Source organism: Tyto alba, unplaced genomic scaffold, assembly GCF_018691265.1.
Source record: "Tyto alba isolate M040663 unplaced genomic scaffold, T.alba_DEE_v4.0 Super-Scaffold_9, whole genome shotgun sequence".
Lineage (NCBI taxonomy): Eukaryota > Metazoa > Chordata > Aves > Strigiformes > Tytonidae > Tyto > Tyto alba.
In genome coordinates, this window is record NW_024881330.1 from 27,495,455 (window position 1) to 27,515,963 (window position 20,509).

At 39.4% G+C, this 20,509-nt stretch overlaps 1 protein-coding gene across 1 annotated transcript; it reads right to left on the bottom strand.

Annotated features, from left to right (window-relative positions):
• Positions 1 to 7,856: 7,856 nt before the first annotated feature.
• On the bottom strand, positions 7,857 to 20,207 carry OTUD6B (OTU deubiquitinase 6B). The gene is made up of 7 exons (XM_033005890.2): positions 20,010 to 20,207; positions 17,379 to 17,533; positions 14,815 to 14,910; positions 13,071 to 13,383; positions 11,424 to 11,485; positions 10,615 to 10,721; positions 7,857 to 10,093 (listed from the first exon to the last, which is right to left on the bottom strand). Exons 1-7 carry the CDS (start codon positions 20,098 to 20,100, stop codon positions 10,009 to 10,011), a joined length of 909 nt encoding a protein of 302 aa, XP_032861781.2. The 5' UTR covers positions 20,101 to 20,207; the 3' UTR covers positions 7,857 to 10,008.
• Positions 20,208 to 20,509: the final 302 nt, after the last annotated feature.

Consider the following 20,509-nt stretch of genomic DNA (forward strand, 5'->3'; position numbering starts at 1 on the left):
GTTGTTTTTTAGTACTTAAATAAATTACAGTAACATATATTAAGCATTAAAAAAAGCTACTTGCCACTTTGTCTAGTTTAAATTATCAAGTTTAGCTGCTTTTCACTGACTTCATTCTATCTAACCTGGTGAGGTAATTTTAGCTTGCATGTTATAAATCATTGGCAAGATTAACAATAAATATTAAGATGATGTATATTTTATTGCTGCTCAGCTGAATGTGTCAGCTAAAGTAATTATGGCTATGAAGCTGCATTTATTTTTCCATAATAGGATCCTTTAAGTCACACACATTTGGAATGAGGCATATCCTCTTCAGTTTCTTTCAAGAGCAGTTTTTTAACTGCATTACATCATTTAATATGGGGTTGGAAGTTCATTATGCAACACACAAATAGTTTACTCCCAAAATTCTGTAACTTTAAGAGGATATAGGGAATAGCTAGGATTATCAGTGCCACAGAAAGTAAATGTATATGAAAGTGTGTCTTGAGGACTGGATGGCTGAGGGAGATGGCAATGGAATTTAGGACCTTCCATTTCCAAGTCTCTCTTTTCATTATGTACTCTGAGTAATAATTGAGAGTTGTTACTACAAACTATTTGATATTATCTCCCTGGCCTGAGTTCAGATACTCATGGATGAAGTCCAGATTTTGAAAAAAAACATCATAAGGCTGGGACTTTTGCTGGCAGTCGCAGCAGAGGCAGTAAGACCTGCATGTGCAGAGAAATCAATACCGTTAGATGGAAAAGTTCTTTCAAAAGAGCTGGAAAGCTTATGAAATGAGTAATTTCTGTGTAATAGTTGGTATGGTTTATGTCCAACTAACAAAGTATTTGATGCCACAGATAGTCTGCCAGAAACACTCCATACTTGCTGAGACTAGTGCTCTGAGACATAGCTAGACTCAGGATGCATTACAAAAGGACAAGGCATCTGCTGAGTGAGATGGCTAATGCCGTGTGACAAAGTCTATTACTGCTGTCCGGTCCAGTCTTATATAGCCTTCATTTAATGAGGTGCAAGAAGTAGAAAATGCTTTAATGAGGTGTGAAGTGGCTGTTAAATTGGACAGAGATGCAATCATAAAAAGATCATTGGAAATACAAATTAAAATTAACAAGCTGAAATTTAAGTGAAAAACAAAGAGTGCGTTGCTCACCGTCTGCCCAAGGAAGACCTCTTTGCATGGGGTATGTTCACAACTGCCATGGTATCCAGATAAGAGCTCTGGGAGTCTCAGGCAAGCGCTGAGGTCAAATGGGTGAAGTTCTTCAGTAACAACTTCAACAGACCTCAGTCCCAGCAGAAAGAGACTACAGTCCATCACTGCAATGCTTCAGCTATTTTCCAATAAGATAATTTATCTAAAGAGCCCGAAGTATGATAGCTCATATGAGAAATGCACAGAATGGAAGGCTTGTATAAAGGAATATGCATCGGGTGAGTTAATCCTATTGCATACAACACACCAGCTTCATAAATAGACTGAATAACCCGAAATACCTTTAAAGCTGTTCTAGTCTGCCAGCTGGCTCTATCAAAGACAAAGTGAGCAGAAAACCCCAAACAAACATCTCCCTCACTATGACCTTGGACGCTGAACCTGAAGAAGCTGTAAAACTCAGCTCAAACTGAGGAAATCCTGAGCTAAAGAATTTCTGAGAAGTGTGGTCCTTTTGACCAGCATGGCCAGAGGAATAAGGGACCTGCAGCCTGAAGCAAACACACAGAACAAGCGTTTCTCTTTTGTCTATGTCTACAAAGTTCTCAGAAGCCTTTCCTCCCCTTTTTCCACATACAGAAGGACGGTGCTCATAAAGTAAAAGACAGAATAACCTCATCTATCTGAAGCTAGTGCTGCTCTGAGCTGGATGTTGGTCTGGAGGACCATCAGAGATCCCTTCAAAACTAAAATATTCTATGAATGTTGTGCTTCATGTTTACTCATCTGTTTTGCACTGCATTTTGAAAAAGAGTGATCAAATTTTGACATTTGGAAAGTACTTGCTCAGTTTTATAACGTCTGTTACTGACGCCACTGATAACCTTGTCAAGAACTTTTTGCCCAGCTTCAAGACCCACATTCCAACTCCACTTTCCACCACCTTGGGCTTTGATTTATGCTATTTTAAAAACAGGTTATTATACTTGAGATAAAAAACAAAGGATATCTAATCCTATCTCTAATCTTGGTGTACAGACCTTCAAATACTTGGTTAAACTATCCTTGAAGCCATTAATTGAATTAACAGAATGTCGTGTGCTTTGTGTGTCAGTAATTTGTTCAGCACTGACTCCAGAAATTTGTTTAACTGTTGTTTTACTTTAGAAAATAAACTGAAAAAAAAAAAAAAAAAAGTACCAAATATGTGGAATATTTTTTTTTAAATATGTCAATATATTTCTATATGTCCATGGGCAGATGAGTGACATGCAGAATCATAGTTTCATAATTTAAAATACAACTTTAATTACTCTGTATAGTTATGGGTTATCTATTCCTAAGCTTCTATATTTCAAAAGCAAATGTTTGTGAGATGTACTATATGGAAAATTAGAAATTAAGTTGCTTCTATAATTTTTAAGGCACTTCAGTTAATATTTACTAACAATATATAATTAATTTGTACAATTCTTTAATAAATAATTTGTCAACTTTGATTTGAAAAACTGGAAGCAAGACATGTCTCACTTCTGAGACAGTCTACTATTAAAACTGCTCTGTGACTTGCACTGAAACATTTATAGATAACAAAATTAGAGTACATCTAAAACCATCTTCTCTATTAAAAACAAGCAAACAAGTCTTTTACTTGATTTTCACAACTAAAACATAAAAAGTAAAATGTAAAGGTTTGCAATATCAGCAGGGTAATTTTCCTTAAGAGTCTTTTCATTATTGTTTTTACTGATGAGCAGTTTTTCAAGTTAGATTTAAAGCATTCATTCATTACATTCCGCAGCTTCTTGTCCCATGTAGATTTTCTCAAAGATCTCCATGTTGACTCTCAGTCTGCAGTTGTCTGCAAAAATTGTAAAAAAATGTTCTGAAGCAGATGGATAACATACTCAAGCAGCAGATCAAGCAGACAGCAAATGCTGCAACTAAATCAGTGACATAAAACCCAGTATGCCAAATACTGATAAATATATGTTATCAGAGATTAAAACACATTAAATGTTTAAAAATTCATAGAAGCAATCCACAGTTCCACCAACCAGTGAAGAAGGTGCAATGAAGTCTTCCAGTGAAGCTACAAAACAGCTGTCTTTCAGGGAGCTCATCAAGTCCTGAATGTTTGAGGCTGCTGGTTACACACTGCAAATCTTCAGAAGCAAATGAGGTGTAAAGACACACAAAAGGAAGACCTGTACAAAGATGTATATTGATATTTTTCATATATTAAGTTATGAGCTAGAAAAAGCAGTAAAAGCTACAAAAACCCTTACCTTCATTTCCCTCCCCCTTTAGAAATACTTTTTAGCATAGGAAGAGATGCTGTGGATAACACACAACCTACCTGTGCAGCTCATGTTTTGTTTCTGGAAAACAGGCTACTAGCTTAATTAGTCATCTCTCTGCTTGGCTAGTCCTGCAGCTATTCTAGCTCTCATTCATATTCTCTCTCGCCTCACTCTTCTTAGCCTGGATAATTTTGTGCATTTCATTCAGGTATCCCCAGTTATAGGAACAACCTTCCCTATTCTGCTTTTGGCTTTTTGTGTTCCAACATTCTGCACACAGCTAAGAGAAAAATTGTTCTTTAGGAAATACACCATCTTTCATCCTTTGCTCTTTCACAACTCAGTTGAGCCTTACTGGGATGTAACAACAAACTACTGCCTATTTACACTGCTGCGGTTTCATTCATATTTTGAGTTTTATAGGATACACATGTATATAAGGAAGAAACATTATTTTAAAATCTCCACATTCTTAGCTTCCTCAAAAGAGCATTCAAATATCATCCAGAATGCAATTAAGTGCATTTTCATGTCTTATGTAATAATTTCAAAAAAAAGATATATTGCTCAAAAGTTTTCATAAGACATTCTCCAAAAGGAAAAAAGTAAAAAAAAAAAGCTTTTAAAAATCATAAACCAGCATTACTTACATCTGGAAAGTCTTTAAGTTTGTTTCTGGAAAAACACAGCATGTTCAGGCTCTTCATGTATCTAATCTCTTCAGATATTATGAGAAAACATTTTCAGGACTGATGAAGTTCAGGAAGCTTTTTCAGAAAACGTAGCTCCCTAGGAATATTTTTTTCTGTTACTGTTTAAGATTATGCACTCCAAGTTTTCTAGTTTGTGAAGTGGATAAAGCTTTTCAATCAACACCTTGATGTATTTATTTAATCTAGAATGTAGAGATTACATCAGTTTATTCGTAATTTTCATTAAGATTTTTGTGTGTACGAACAATTCTTTTTATGGTATACCTGTTTATAACATATGGAGGAATTCACTAGGGATTTTAGTTGTATTCATAAGTACATATACCATATGCCTCTAGTGATTAATCAGAACCCATCTGCTGCTTTTATTAGTCTCTCAAAACAAAGGAATTCGTGGGTTAGTGCTCTTACTGAAGCCAAGAAAAGGCCAGAAAATGTCTTCCATGTTTCAGATCCCATTTTTAAGTTTCCTCAGTTACTTACACAGATTAAGTCATCAACACAGGATACTTGTCACAGACCAAAGCATTGCCTTGTAGACTACCCAGACAATGCAGATGGCATATTCAGACATCCACTCTCACCACAGCCTTTGGGGTATCTCCAGGGCACTCAGCATTCAGTCTTTTGGCATAAAGGCAGTTGCACCCCTGAAGATGCTACTTATCCAGCAGTATGTCTGATCAGGACCTCCATATGTATGTTCTATACACCAAATATGTTCTATACACCACAGCTTGTCTGCACTGCAACCACCCATATCGTTTAGGAAAGAGACACTGCCTAGCTCTGCTCACTCAACTGTCACACCAGTGATTAATAAGCTGCCAAGTGACCAGTGCTGGTGGAGGAGGAAGGTTGGAGAGCTGGGCAAAACCCATAGCCCCGATACCAAATGCAAGAGGCAATGCCCCTACTCCAACTGCCTCTACAGCACATGTAGCTACGATAATTCTCACTTTTGTAATTCATAACAGCATTACACTTGAGCATAGCACAGCAGAAGGGGGCACACACCATCGCACAGTATCAGATCTGCCCAGTCACAACTCTGCCAGCACCTATTTTTCCTTGAGACACGAGTCTGAGCTGAGACCATGCGCTCTGCATACACCTGTCCTGGTGAGTGGTGGCTTTTGTTTTCTGGTAGCAGGGAGGGGGCTATAGGGGTGACCCCTGTGAGAAGATTCTCAAAGCCACCTCTGCACCAAGGCCAATCCCATCAGCTGTACCTCTGCGATAACATATTTAAGAAGGGACCTGGTGAGGAGGAGTCAGGCTTGTGAGAAGGATTTACAGCAGCTGCATGAACACCAAGGTCAGTGGAGGAACAGAGGAAGAAAGGAGGGGGGAGGTGTGCCGGAGCAGAGACCCCCCTGTATCCTGTGGTGAGACGGCAGGGCGGCCCCCCCCTGCCACCCATGAAGTTCTACTGTGGAGCAGACACTGATTTATGGCCTGAGAAGGGTCTCACATGCACCATTTACAGTCACGATGCCCAAAGGCAGCTGGGACCCTGTGAGAAGAAGCAGCCCCCGCTGTTGCAGTTCAGTGCTGGGAAGATTGAAGCATGCGGGGGTGTCCCACCCTGAAGCAGCTTGGGAAGGGCTGCAGCCGTGGGAGGGACTCACGTCAGAGAGTTTGTGGAGGACTGTCTCCTGTGAGAGGGGGACCACAATGGAGCAGGGGGAACAAGTTCCAGAAGCTCCCCCCACAAAGATGGAAGAACCAGCAGCAGTGACTGCACCCCCCATTCCCTGCCCCTGCGCCACTGGGGGAGGAGGTAGAGATATCGGGAGCAGAGCTGAGCCCGGGAAGAAGGGAGGGGTGGGGGGAAGGTGTTCTCAAGATGTGGCAATGCTTCTCACTGTCCTACTGTTGTGGTTTGGGCCTGATCGGCAACCAACCCCCGCAGCTAATCACCCTCCCTTCCCCCTCCCCACCTGGGAATGGGGGAGGGGATTAGAGGGGTGAACGGAGACTCGCAGGCTGAGGTAAGAACAGTTTAATAATGGCAATAAAACGAGAACAATAACGATGATAGGGGAAAAACAAAAAGACATATATAAACAGGCAATGTACAACATAATTGCTCACCACCCGCTAACCAATACCCAGCCCGTTCCCGGCCGGCGACCCCAAGATACCAAGATCCCACAATCACAATCCCAGAAGCGAGAGAGAGAGAGAGCCCCTTCCCAACCACCCCTCCTCTATACAGTGAGCATGACGTTCCATGATATGGAATATTTCACTGGCCAGTTAGGGTCAGGTGCTCTGTCCGTGCTCCCTCCCTGCTCCCTGTGCCCTTGCGCACGGGTAGGACATGGGGAGTCGGAGAGTCCTTGAAGTCTCGGTAGCAGCTGAAAACACCAGTGTGCTATCAGCATTTTTCCCATACCAAACCCAAAGCTAAATCCAAAACACAGCACTCATCTAGTCCCTGAAAAGGAATATTAACTCTATTTCAGCCCAAACCAAGACACCTACTCTGTCCGTCAAGTGTTGTTTCTAGTGTCTGTAATAAATCTGTGTTCTTTTTTTCCTTCCCTTAGCAAGTCTGACTTTTGCCCATGACTATAATGGGTGATTTATCCCTCCCTGTCCTATCTTAAATACCAAGCCTGGCTTATTTTCTCCTTCTCAGTGCTAGGGTGGAAGGGAAGAATGTGCAGCTGTGTGGTGCTCAGCTGTCCTCCGAGCTCAAACCATGACAAGACCCAAAATTTCAGCCTTGTTTTTAACCTGGGGCCTGTCACAGCTTCTGCTGAACTGCCTATTAAAAAAAGACACAGGAAGGACAGAGGAGGGGCAGGAGGCAGAAAGTGCCCCTGGTGACAATTTTGCCTGGAGACAAGTGGTTGTGAAACAAATTCCCTTCTTCACTATGTTTTAGCTTTGGTGTAGTATTTTAACACACCTGAACACAACATGTTATGAGAACTGTACACACACACACACAAGGAACATCACTGCTTCACTGCATTTTATATTACATCTTTTAAATAAAGAAATCCTTACAGTAGTGGAAAGTTTCAATAATTTAGGACAGGCCTGCAATCCCTCCCGCTGCCACTCAGCTGCCTTCCAGCACTACTGGGGACATGGGGGGCGGGGAGCAGAGGGCAGGTACCAATTATGTGAAGGGGACAAACGCTAAACGCTTCTTGTGGCAGCGAGGCAAGGCCCAGCCCGGCCAACCTCAATTAGTCTTGCAAAAAAAGCCGACTAACAGCATTTAAAAAAGTGGCTGAAAACTGATGTCAATGCATTGCAGGTAAAAGCGGAAAAATCTACTTAATACTTATCGACTCAAAATAAAGTAGTGTTATTTTGCAAAGAAAATGCCATCCAACAAAGCAGTTAAAAGCTACATTCTGAAAAAAAAGTCTCAGTTTCACTCGATTATTCCTATGCATGGAGAAGTTTAAGCGTATTTTCAAATACAGCTTTGCAGAAGAGTTCAATTTAACCACCAAAATGCTGAGGATAAAATTCATATAGAAACAACTTTAATTTCATAAGGAGTAAAGCTTTGTCTGCTTGAATATGAATGGTCAGTCATTGGGGAATTCATACGATAGTAGGATCCTAAAGTCATAAAAATGCGTAAACTTATTAATACGAGGAATTAAGAAGTGAACAAAATTAAAAGTGACCACCACAAAATCTGCCACAAATAAACCAATTTATTACTTTTTGGCAAGTCCCATACAGCATGAGCAAGGATCTTTCACTCACAATATTAGAACATTATCTCGCTTTATACAAATTGTAAACATCTTCAACAGGACAAACTGTTGGTATAGGCATTCCACAATTCTGGCATCTTTTCTCTGATAGTTAATCAAACAAGAATGAAAACTCAATAAACCAAAGAACTTTTTTCACAGGGTATCTATAAAAAGCAGTATGTGCATTTCATATCACACCAATTCTAAGCAACACAGACTATTTCTGATTATTATTTTCAGTGAAGTTCAGAGTGGTATTATGGATAGAGACACTTTTCCATACTATTGTATCTGATTTTTGGTTTGAAATTAAAAACATTGTTGTTTTATACAATCAAGGCAGTAAACCAAATTCTACAGTAAACCAGCTGTTACAAATACAGCTATATTTGCTATACAGTATCAGATAAATAAGGATGTAAAAACTCCTGATCTGGTTAATACTTTGTTTTCCTGGCAGGCACCATTCTAAGGAAGTCACAATTCAAGTTCTGCTTGTCCAAAACCCCCTGCTATAATGGTCTGATTTTTTTTTTAACCCTCTCTCTCTCTCTCAAAGTGCTTTAAATCAGACATAATCTGATCCATAAAGTGAACACTTATTTTCTTCTTCTTAAGTAAAAACAGATTTTTCCCTCTCATTTATTAAGTCCCAGGAACATCAATCCGCTGGCTAGCTTTACAGAAGGATTACAAGATATGCACTGTTAGGTCATAATCCTCAAATCAAAAGTCAAAGGTGTTTAAACTTGACATAAACCGCTTTTCTCCAAGCCAACTCACCAGCACTAAAATAAAATTATCATGTTATTGACTAAGGCTTTAAAGAAAATAAAATAATCACTTCTACTGTTAAAAAACAATTGCATTACAACTTTGGTTTCAGTATGCTGCTAATTTTGGAGTCACATTTACGGTGACTTGAAGACAAAAATCCACATTTCTAATGTAAAAAGTCAAGCCATTTTGAAAAAACCCACCTTTTGAGTCAACGTGCATCATATGGAGCAATGAAAATAATTCTTTTGCAGATCACCTTTGAAGTTATTGACAAAACCCAGGTGGTTATTTTCACATCTGTATGCAACCAGCTGTTTTAAGCATTATAAAACATCACACTTCAGATCACGAAGTGCTTAGATCAGCAGATCCATAAATTACTATTTCAGATGAGTTTCACTACTTGAAGTGAGGACATGGAGGAGCTTTTTGTTTGTAAGATTTCTGTATCATCGAAATGCACAGATGAGAGACTACGAAGGATGAACAGCACGGTTAAGTTGCATCAGTAGTATGATGAATAGTCATAAACGATGCTGCTCTTACAGATTCAGTACTGGTAACAGCATCAAGTGTTCAGTTACTACTGTCAACAGCAAAAAAAAAAAAAAATGAACTCCTCAAACCTTGGTAAAAATCTTAGATAAAAGTCCTTAAAATAAAAAGACTGTGCAAGTCTTTCAGTCAAACGGGATATTCTACTTCTGGATTTGCCTCCAGCTTTTCTCTGCCCAAATAAAGAAGGGAATCCCTACTACAGCCTTAAAGCTAGATCCTGATAAAACTAAATAAACACTGTGAAGGATATTCCATCAATCAAAATCAATTCTTTTAAATGCCTTAACTCTTACATGATGATCAAAACCTGCCAGAAATAATGTAACAGGAACCTTTGGGTAACCTTAATTTTTCAGCAAAGATGCAGATTAACAAAAACATTTACTACTCAGTATTTTCACTGCAGCATGGGATGAAGCTCTATTTAAGAAAAAAATTCTGATCTACACAGCCACCATTTTAGAGAAGATCTTCTAAACATGATTCATACCAACAAGTTAAAAATACTGTTGTGTAGTTTTGGTTTCATTTTAAATCAAGAGCTATTTCTGGTTTATCTTCAAATCTTGTAAATTTGTTTTGCCTTTTTTTTTTGTTTGTTTTTGTTTGGGTTTTGTTTTGTTTTTTTTTTTTTTTCCTTCATTTTTAGTCCATTCTATTTAGTTTTACTTTCCAGTCTGTCTAGGAATTGTCTGGAGACTAGCACATCAAGATGCAAATGTTATCCATGTGGATTTATGACTTTTGTATGCTAGCTGCCATTTTCTGTAGCAGCATCTGTTAGAAGTTTTACAGAATTGTAATGTTCTCCTAATCCATAGGCATGTCTCATATACCTAAAAAAATAACAAAGTTACAGAATTAGTGTTCAGTTTAACTAGAAGTATATGTCATGCCAAACATTAACAGCACTGGAAGACATCTTAAATAAATTCAAGTTTTAGCACAGATTACAGGGTCATTAAATAGGAGTATTAAAAACAGTTTTTAATTCTGGTGACTTCCAGGCACAGATTGACATAAACTTGAAGATAAAAAAATAGTTTCCTGCTGCGTCTTATATCAATTCCACTATTATTCTGTAATTATCTAACAGGTAAAATGACCTTGTAGCTTTCTATAAAGCAGTGACTGAATCACACTTCAGACTGATTGTCAGCATTTTAAGAATTCTGATTACAATATCTTTAAACTGTGTCAATCAAACATAATTTCTGACCCACAAGATCATTATTCAAGCAGTATTTCAGTATCAGACACATAACAGAAAATAAAAGAGCAGGTGAGAACCAAAGCTGAGCCCTCTGCTATAGAAATAAATGCATTAATTTTAAGAAGGGATGAATGACATACTTACACAAGTATTATTGGTTTGCCTGAATATTCTTCACCAACAATAATGGGAGGGGAATCCATCTGCACTACTTCAATAGGTGTTTGCAAAATGTGCGACAAAGCCCTTAGCTTTAAGACATAAAAATAATTCAATAATTGGATTAAATCCAATATATGGAAGAGAAAGCAGACATGGCATTTAGTTTTAGCAGACATGAGTTCAGACATAACATTTCAAATATCATTAGAAAATAAACTCTATTAAAATAAGCAAAATTATTTTAATTTTTTACACTTTAATTGAAGACAGGTAGCCTTAAATTAAGCATTGTTTGTATGACACAACACTGGTAACACTGGATGACACAACACAGGTAACACTGGGCTAGCTTCAGTAATTTGATAAGTACTCTTCCATTAAACAGTAAGACATCAACTAAAATAAATACATATTTTACCAAGCTCAGATTCTGGTTTACGATACAAAAATCTAACAATACTCTGCTCCAGTCAGCTTTGGTACCATTTAAATCTGAATAATAAAATGCTTTCTCCTTCAAAAGTCTTCCCCCACGCATGCTGTCAGTCTTTCTAGTGATATTTAAAACTACTAAATTCACTAACTTGCATGTTGTCAAATACGTTAGAACAGTGGCGCACAATCAAAAAAGCTCCTGTTTGGAAAAAAAATTTATATGCACAGGAGAAAGTTCTTGATAAACTATTTATGACTATGTTATCTTATGACTTCAGGTATTCTTTCTAAAGAAGCCCTTTTTTGAAGGTTTATTCACCCATTTCAGAAATAAAAATTATCAATACAACACTTACTTCCAGCTGACCACCCCATGCAGCTGTATTTGCTATATCATCACAGTATTTTTCAAATTCCTCTGTGGGGAAAGAAAAGACAACTTTTAGTACTTCTCTGAGAATAAGCAAAGAAAATTCTCTGAGAATAAGCAATAAGAAAATTCCTGATTGCACACTGAAGAACTAGAATCTGAAAAGTCCAAACACAATATACAGGAAAATATGTATGCTCACTGAAGAGAAGGAAAGGAAAAGAAAAACACCAGAGGCCAAAAAACCAAACCCATAACCGTTTTAGAAAGAAAATTAAGACCACAGACAGCAATAAAACCAAGTATGGCAATAAAAAGAAGTACAGGTTTATATTTTAAACTTTCTATTCAGAGAACTGTTAACAACAAGTATGAAATTACATAGTTTTCTTCCTGTTAAGTTTCAGAGGATGTCATTTCAAAACTCTAGAAAAGAACGTGATAGCAAGTAGTATGCTTAGTTCTTACATTAGCTAGGTGTCAGTTATATTTTTAAAATCTTGTAACTTTATGTAGTTCAACTGTTGTTTGTTTTTAATTTATTTCCAAATTACCTGCCTTGGTTTTAACCTCTGAAGTATTTATTCCTAAGAGTTCCTTAGATAACAGTTAAATAAACCTTTTGCAGATCATATCCTTCCAATATATAAATTACAACCTTTCAGGCTCCTGAACCTTATGAATAGCTTCTGATAAAGAAAAAACAGATTTTCTGAAGCCTGCTCAGAATTGTTTTTCATACATTTCCCTTATAGCAGTCTTAAGAGACATAAGGAAAGCCACAACTCCCTGCTGCTTTGCAGAACTTCATTCAGTCTTCTCTTGGGGCACATTTATCCTGTGACAATGATCTCTGTCAGCATGGGAAAGATGCCTCCTACTTCACAACAGTCCCTTGTCACCAAATGAAATCCACAGCAATAACTATTAAATGAATGTAGCAGTAAGTTAAGAAAAGGTATAAAGTAATTTCCGTGGTGTTCCAGACACACAGTAAGAAATGAATAAACCATGTACTGCTCAAATAAGTACATAAATTCCATTTAACGATATTTACTCAGCCTACACAATTGCTCCACACTAAATGACTTTATATTTCTTAGTTTAGTCTGTTTATAAGGAAGGGCTCCAAAAGACCTAGAATAAACAGTGAAAATAAATAGCAGAATAAGAAAAAGAATCTATGCAAACTACTATAAAATATATTTGCTTGAATTTCACACTCATTTTTAACAGTTTCTTTATGTAAATTGAAAACACCAATATAAAAGGTGACAAAAGGTCATCCCTAACCTGGTAGACAAGCTGTTTATAATACAACTTAAATCACATCCCAGAACATTATTACCACCTAGTAATCAGCAAGTTCTGATTTTTTTTTTTTAATGGGGAATAATGTTTGCTAGAATACTTAACAAAAAATAAAAAAAGGTAAATTACAAGGATTCAGGTGTACCAGGTTTCACAGGGGATCATAATGCTGTGTTCTGTAGAAAACAGCTGAAAGAACAAAGTAACAAAGTTCAAGAACAAGCACCATAATGGGCTAGTCCCAATTCAGCTGTAACGAAGATCGAGAATTATCAGAAATAGTTACAACAGTTTTTAAAATCTCTTATGCCACAAGTCTTACCTTTGCTATACATGTCTCCAGTACCAGGGTTTGTAAGAAAAGGCAGGAAGTCGTCAAAGTGACTTTGCATATACTTTGCTGTTTGGTTCCTCAGAGTTGCAACAGTCCAGGAATTCTGGCAATCCTTGAGCTGATCTTCAATGGCTCTGTACATGCAGTGGCCATCTGAAGGGATCTGTTTAATCTCCAATTGCCTTGCTGCCAAGAGGGAAGCAAGTTTCTGACTTTCAAGATGTCTAGCACCTGTTAAATTTTCTATCTCAGCTTCAGCTATCCTTTCTTCTCTTTCTTTCTCCAAGGCAGCTTTTTTTTCCTTCAATTAAAAACACATAAAAATGACATCAAATGTTAAAATTTAGAAGATGCCTGTACGTTTCTCGACTTAGTGCTTGCTTCTAATTCTTCAAATGTTTTCTCAGTACATTCACATCTGTGAAATATTCTCCCGAATCTGTACTTCTACCAAACCTTAGAGACCCCCTAAGCCTAAACGTTAATAAATGGTGACCAATATATCCTAACTGCCTCCAACACCATACATGAAATTATGTGACAGAAGAAATCTTCATGATATCAACATGCAAAAGAACACTTTACAACAACCATGCAAAAGCTATTAATAATAGTAATTTCTTCAGAATCACCTATTTCATCACATTGGCAAACAACTCGTGTATGGGAATTCTAATTAAATAACAAAATATTGCTCTTTCATAATAAGTGTGAGATCTACCACTTACGCATATGATTGCATAATGGCACTTATGTCATGAAACAAACTCCCTCAGGCTAGGTGCTCTACATCATAAAAGACTGCTCCTGACCTAAAGGATGGATAAGAATGCATACAGAGACTACTAGAGGGGATGTAATAATATGTAACATAAAAGTGACTTTTATAGAATCCTTTGTAAGTTACAAGTTAACAAGGGAGTAAGAGTCAAAATAAACGAGCAAACATAAAAGGAAGCAGTACAGAGAACGATCTTTTCACTTTCACACTTTAAATTCACCACAAATCACGACCAGACTGGCTTAGGTGACCACGACATAGGAACACTACACTAGAGTTTTCAGTGTCCTAGACACAGTGTGAAGAATTAAGAACATCGTTTCATCACATTTGTTACAAGGCAGCTCTGCAGTAGCGATCCTGTAACAGAGGATGGACTCTGCAACAAAGCAGTGCTTCTCTGGCCCTGAACCAAATTCATGCAGGTACAATGAGAATGTTAATCCATTGCAATTTTCCATCTGAAGCTTAACAACATACAATCCTAATGTCCTGGACACCAGGTACTGTTTCTCAACAACTCAAAAATCTACAAGGATGTCAATATTCATGTTCTTTTGGTTTATGTGTAAAGTTCTGCTACTTGTCTATTTTCCATGCAGTATTTTACATTATTTTAGTTCAATTCATTTCTGTATTAATGTTTCAAGTGAAATTCTTTTAAAATCATTTCCATTGCATCTATTTTTTTTTTCTGGCTCTCATCTCCTGACATAGTCTGATTCCCAGCTCATGGCTGAGGGTAAAAGAGTACAACTATTCATAAAATGCTTACATATCTCTAGGGTGGAAGCTTTACAGATATACGAGGCACGCAGGAGGTACAGCTTCAATACTGAATTAGCCCGGTAATGACCACTGCAAATTGTTTAATTTTGGTTATTACAGTTAAGTTTAAGTGACTATAATGTCAATTAAATATTTGTAAAACTTTTAAATATTAAGTCATACCCGCCTCTTCTGTGCTTTTGATATTCGAGGATGCTGAATCTGTTGCTCTACTCCTTCAAGCTCTAAATTTGCAACCCCATCAGCTACACAATCTGTCTAAAAAAGAAAAAAAAAAGTTAAATGTTCTTATTAGTATAAACGATAACTGAGATGGGCATCTCCTGAAACAGTTTTAAGTTCTGTTCCTAGGTAATTCCAGGGTATATTTATGAAGTTTAACCACAAAGATCTGTGCATAGCACAGAACCTGTCAAATCAAAAGTAAAGTATGTCACATCCCAAACCACTATCGTGCATTTTGTTATTTTTTCTGGAGACAGTTATGAACTGTACTTTGCAAATTTAATCTATGTGTTCTCTTACAAGCTTCCACACGCAAGTGCGAACACTGCTTACTGGCTGAAAGGAAAAGTTTTCCTCATCATACTGTGAGAAACAAGCTCACGTATATCAGAAATATGTTTTATTCAGGGACAAAGTCAGTGGAGCAAAGAACACGGCGCTGGGCGCAATGGCGCGCGCCCCGCCCCAGCAGGGGCTTCTTTTTATAGAGCAACCAGGAGATTTCCCTGGTTAAGCGAATGTGGCGGGGTTTCTCCTCTTTACACCTGCGCAGCTCCTTTTTCTTTGTTTCTCCGAGGCTGTTTCTCTCTCACTACTTTTCCACTGCCCTCCGGGGGGGTTGGGGGGCAGCAGCCAAGTCCAGGTTCCTCTTCATCAGGAGTTCTCCGCTTCCTTTTCAGCTAGCTTCCATTCTTCCCCGGCCCCTCCCAGCCAGGTTCCCCTTTACATGACACCTAACCACAGACCACCCCCCCATCCTCTTGCTTGCCCAACTCCCCACAATGCCCAACCATATGCCTCATTTGTGATCAAAAAAGGCTTGCTTAACTTTTATCATTTCAACAATACTAATTTAATGACACCTTTAGCCTACCTCAATAAAAGTATTTCTTTAATTACTTTTAGCAAAAGCAAAATCCTTCTGTTATTTATCACAATACCAACCGACTGAAGCACCCAAACAGCCATTATGAAGTTCCGTGACAATTAAGCAGAAGGCTCCACATTCCACACTAAAGCACAATACAGCAGTTGGAAAAGACAGGAAGCTGATAATTTCCAAGAAAAATGAAAAAGCTAACCCCCTAACGGTATGAACTAGATGTTCACCCGTGGAAGCATTGATATGTTCCAATCTGAATAAAAAGGTTGAGAAGGGTCTCAAAACAAAACATCTCAAAACAAAATCCTCTCAGGCAAATGTATGTCCAGGGCAAGGATATCAGCTTGAAAGGTCCTCCACTGTAATGTTTTCACAGCTCACTTAGCAAGATAAAACAAACTCTTTAAACTAATCTAAGATACAGGTAAACAGAAGCATATGTTTAATGCTTATGTATTAATCATCTACTTAAGCATCTGATTAAAAACTACTACAGATTGTTACAGGGTCATAACTCACAATTGAAAACTTTTTTTCACAAGGATTCTCAGCAGGTGCTTCTAAATCAAGTCTGTTTCCCTAAAAGTAATTCAGAAATGTTTTCCTTTTGATTTTCAAATACAATTACATTCTGCTTAACTCTTTGTTAGGTCACTGATCAGAGAACATCTAGTCCAAACAGACAGGTTTTTGTTTCTTTCTTTTCAAGATTGAAACAGCCAAAAGACACACACTTATGGAAACACTTAAGGACATGTATGAACATGAAGCATTAGCAGCATTCACAGGTAACTGTATTGCACCAATTTAGCTGTAAGCTCTATTTCCATTTAGGTAGGAGAAAGTATATGAGCAGGCCTACTTGCACCAATGGTCCTTAAATTCAGGCACATGATAAAAATATAATTCTTTTTAGTACTGAATATACAGAATTAAGTCTATGGGTTGCAAATTCACTATGAGAGGAGTTTTGAACACTCTATTTATTAAGTGCTAAAACATAGGTGAATTTTTGTATGTCACACAAGTATTTAATAGTATCTAGTTTACTCAGGTGATTATATTTCCTGCAGCTAAACTTCAATAATTCTAAGCCTCTACTAAAAATTAAGTGGTTTGCCATCAAACAGCAAACTGGAAGCATTTAAATATGTAGCTGTGCTGCCAGCATGGCAGAACAGCAGCATTTAAGACAATCTCACCATTACAGAAAGTGTCTTCTTACAAAACCCTCAGTTACATTGTTGACAGAACTGCAAGACAAAACACACTGCATCATTCAAATGCCCACTGAAGGCCAACAATACCTTAGTAGTCTACATAAGACAGTGGCAAAATAACAGGAACTTCAAAAAAGTTTAAAATGATCTACTAAACATAGCCTTAAAAGGAAAAACAAATAATACTCAACAACTCAACAACAAAACCTCAGTGCTAAATGCCCCTTCTAGCAACGCCCACCCACCATAACAGCTGAATCTTTCCCAAGATGAAGTTACTAATAACGTGAGGAAAAGAAGAAATACTTTAAAGTCTTACTTCATTATAATTTTTAAAAGTTTAAGAAGCCCTGACACAAATTGTATCTGTATAACTTCAGCTAAATTAAGGCACCTACCTTATTCTGCTCTGGTGAAGCTTCCTTCAGCTGCTTTAATTCCTCCTTGTGCTTCTGGTCAAGTTCTGCCTCTAGTTTGGCAACTTCATCAGCCAGCTGTTTTCGTCGCTTTTTATCATTCTTGGGAACAGCATTTTTCATGCCTTGAATTTTTGCTGTTAGAGAAGTAGTGTAACAAAACATTACCTCTAAATATAGATATTCCACAGTCATTGCAGAAAACTGGAAGTCATGTAGAAAAAAAAATACAAAACTTCCTGATATGTTGATATTTAACAGTTTAGCTATGAGACTTTATGATCAACACATTTTAAAGCAATTATATTTGTCTTAAAAGATGCAAACATCATATCTGACAAAGATATAAGCTTGCACCAGGTTACTATTATAACTACTTAACGAACTTCATCAACACAGCAGACCTCAGCCTGTTGCCTACAAAAAGATTACCTGGGCATTGAGATCTCAAATCCTGTCACAGGAAAGATGTGTAAGTTTTTAATCACAGAAGCAGCAGATTGTAAGTAAAAGCAGAGTCCATCTGTCCTTAAAATAAAGTTTCTAAAAGTAAAATGGGTATTTAAGAAGGAAAAAAAAATCCTCAACTTGCTTAAATTCCATAGGTACTTTTAGGCTCCATTTCTCAAATCATAAGATAGTTTGGTTAGAAAGGATGTCCAGAGGTCATCTATTCCAACCTCCTGCTCAAAAAGGGGCTGAATTCAAAGCTACATCAGGTTACAGTAATTCAGATTGATCTGGAATTTATTCAGATGACTGTGCAACGTCTCCAGAGATGGACATTCTGCAACATTTCTGGGCATTCTTTTTCCAATGTTTAACTATTCTTGTTATGAAAATATCTTCCCTTTTCCCTCTCATGAGGTTTTTTCCTTGTTACCACTTTCAGCCATTGCCTCTAGTCCATTCTCTACACTTTACTTTGAAGAGTCTGGCTCCATCCATTATGCAGTGGAAATTACAAACAGATCTCCAGTAGCCTCCTCTCCCTCTCCAGGCCGATTAAGCACAGCTTCCACAGCCTGTGCTCTTACACACACACACTCCCTGCTAGCTCTCCTCACTTCTGTATTCACTGCTTTAGAGTTACAGCACTAATTATTTAGCACCTTGCTCACTATTCATCACCTGTACATTTTCCTGTCCTTCACCCCTGACACAATTGAGCTGAAGATAATGGCGATGATAATGAAACCCTTAAAATGGAGGCAGTAAGAATGCTCACTGAAAGATTTATGTTAAGCATTTGGCCTCACTGATGAATCAGCTGAGTTTAACAGAAAAGCAATTTTGTTCATAAAAATTAACGTAACATAAACAAAAGAAAGAAATCTGGCACTTCAAGAGGCACACGGAAATACACAAGGAGAGTATATGGGGGTGACAGAGACAAGGATCAACTAGAGGAGATGCTGGATTTTCAGGGGCTGAGACCCACAAAGTTAATTCTTACAAACAAACTGTTTTGCTATCTGTCAGTTAATCACTGCACCTATCAGGAATGTATTTTTCAAGTACAAAAATGTGTGCCTATAGGTCACCGGCCTCTCCTAACTAGGAAGAGTAGGGCTCTCTCTTCTGTATACCCCTCCCACCTTTAGGTAGTAAAAGACTACAATTAGATACCTCCTTATCACCTTCTCTAGGTGGAAAACCCCTCTGTTCTTCAGCCTCTCCCAGTCAATGTGCCATGTGCTCCAGCCACCTCACCTCAATGCTTGATTCCTACCCCTCTTTTCAATTTCAACTAAGTTTGAGGGAGGAAAAGGCATCTCAAAACAGTAAGTTTCTATAGATTTAATGACAATATGCAGCCCAACAGTGTCTCTCCTCTTCTTTAACCCTTTAACTGATAAAAGGCTGCAGATGGGCCTATTTCATTACATACCAAAAGAGACAAACAAGGAAAAGACTGTATCAATATAACAGCAATGAGAAAGGCTTAACAAAAAGGTTATCATCAACTATAATACTCAACTGAATCCAGCTAACTTACTGTAATAGGATGGGTAAAATGTGGCTCATGATCAGTTCATGGGCAGCACCGTAAGACCACAGAGATCTGCTACTATAGATACTTTACTGTGGCTGGACATAACGTAAAAGTTCATTTCAAATCAACTGCGCTTTGAACGTAGCTGCCTGGGCAGCAAGGACCCTTATGCAAGCTTTTCAAGTAAAACGCCTTACAGAAACACACCTCCTTTAACTTAAAAGCAAAGCAGCAAAACGTTAGCACAATGTTAACTGTCTACCGTTCTGTTACGGCTCTCAGGCGCTGTCAGGCTCCCAAGACGACAGTGCGGCGGGCCGCCTGCACGCCCAGAACCCCGCCGAGCAGCAAAGCCCGGCCCTGACGCCTCTGACAGGACGCGGCGCTTCCATCGCCGCCGTCCCCTTCCCCCGCCGAGGGCACCGCCAGGGCTGCTCCCCCGCGCTGCCGAAGCCCCGCGGTGCCGAACGCGCCCACCCGCTTCCGAGCTCCCTCCGCGGAGCGTCCCTGAGGGGCGGGCAGCGAGCGGGCCGCCGGCCCGGGCCCGCCCAGGCGGGCGCCTGAGGGAGCCGCTCTCCCCTCCCCCGCTCCCCAGCCTCGGCGGCACCACCCCTCACCCTGCAGCTCCCGCTTCTCCTTGCGCTGCTTCTTCACCAGCTGCTGCAGCGGCCCGACGGCCCCCGGCTCTTCGTCCCCGGAGCCCTCCATGGGCGCCCGCCGGACCCCGGCGGTGGCGGCGGCGGCGCCGCGCCTGACCCCCGAACCCCGGCGCAAAGGCGGGAGCTCGCCGCGCTTCCGGCAGCGCCGCCCCGCCCAGCCGCGGCGGCCGTGAGGGGGGCGAGCGGCCCGGCCCGGCCCGGCCCGCCTGGGCTTGTCTGCGGCTTCCCCGCCCCACGGGGCCGCTCCGGGGGCCGCCCCCGACACCGGTGGGCTCCGCGTTGCTGCCGCCTTCCCGCTCTGCTGGGGCCGCCTTCAGCGCCCCGCCGCCCCCGCTCCTCAGCCCGCACGTTGCTCGGCTCGGGTCGTAGCAGGGAAGGGGAGCGTTTCTTGTGTTTTCGGGTTCTGAGGGCGTGAGGACAGCGGGGGAAGGAAGGGTGGTTTTTACAGGGAAAGCGAC

What these genes read in the sequence shown, in the direction of transcription:
- OTUD6B (XM_033005890.2), bottom strand. Translation starts at nt 20,100, where the DNA reads ATGGAGGGCTCCGGGGACGAAGAGCCGGGGGCCGTCGGGCCGCTGCAG. An exon ending in GGAGAAGCGGGAGCTGCAGG is followed by an intron (nt 17,534 to 20,009) that starts GTGAGGGGTGGT and finishes CTTCTCTAACAG; the next exon opens with CAAAAATTCAAGGCATGAAA. An exon ending in TGGAGACATGTATAGCAAAG is followed by an intron (nt 11,486 to 13,070) that starts GTAAGACTTGTG and finishes CTTTCCCCACAG; the next exon opens with AGGAATTTGAAAAATACTGT.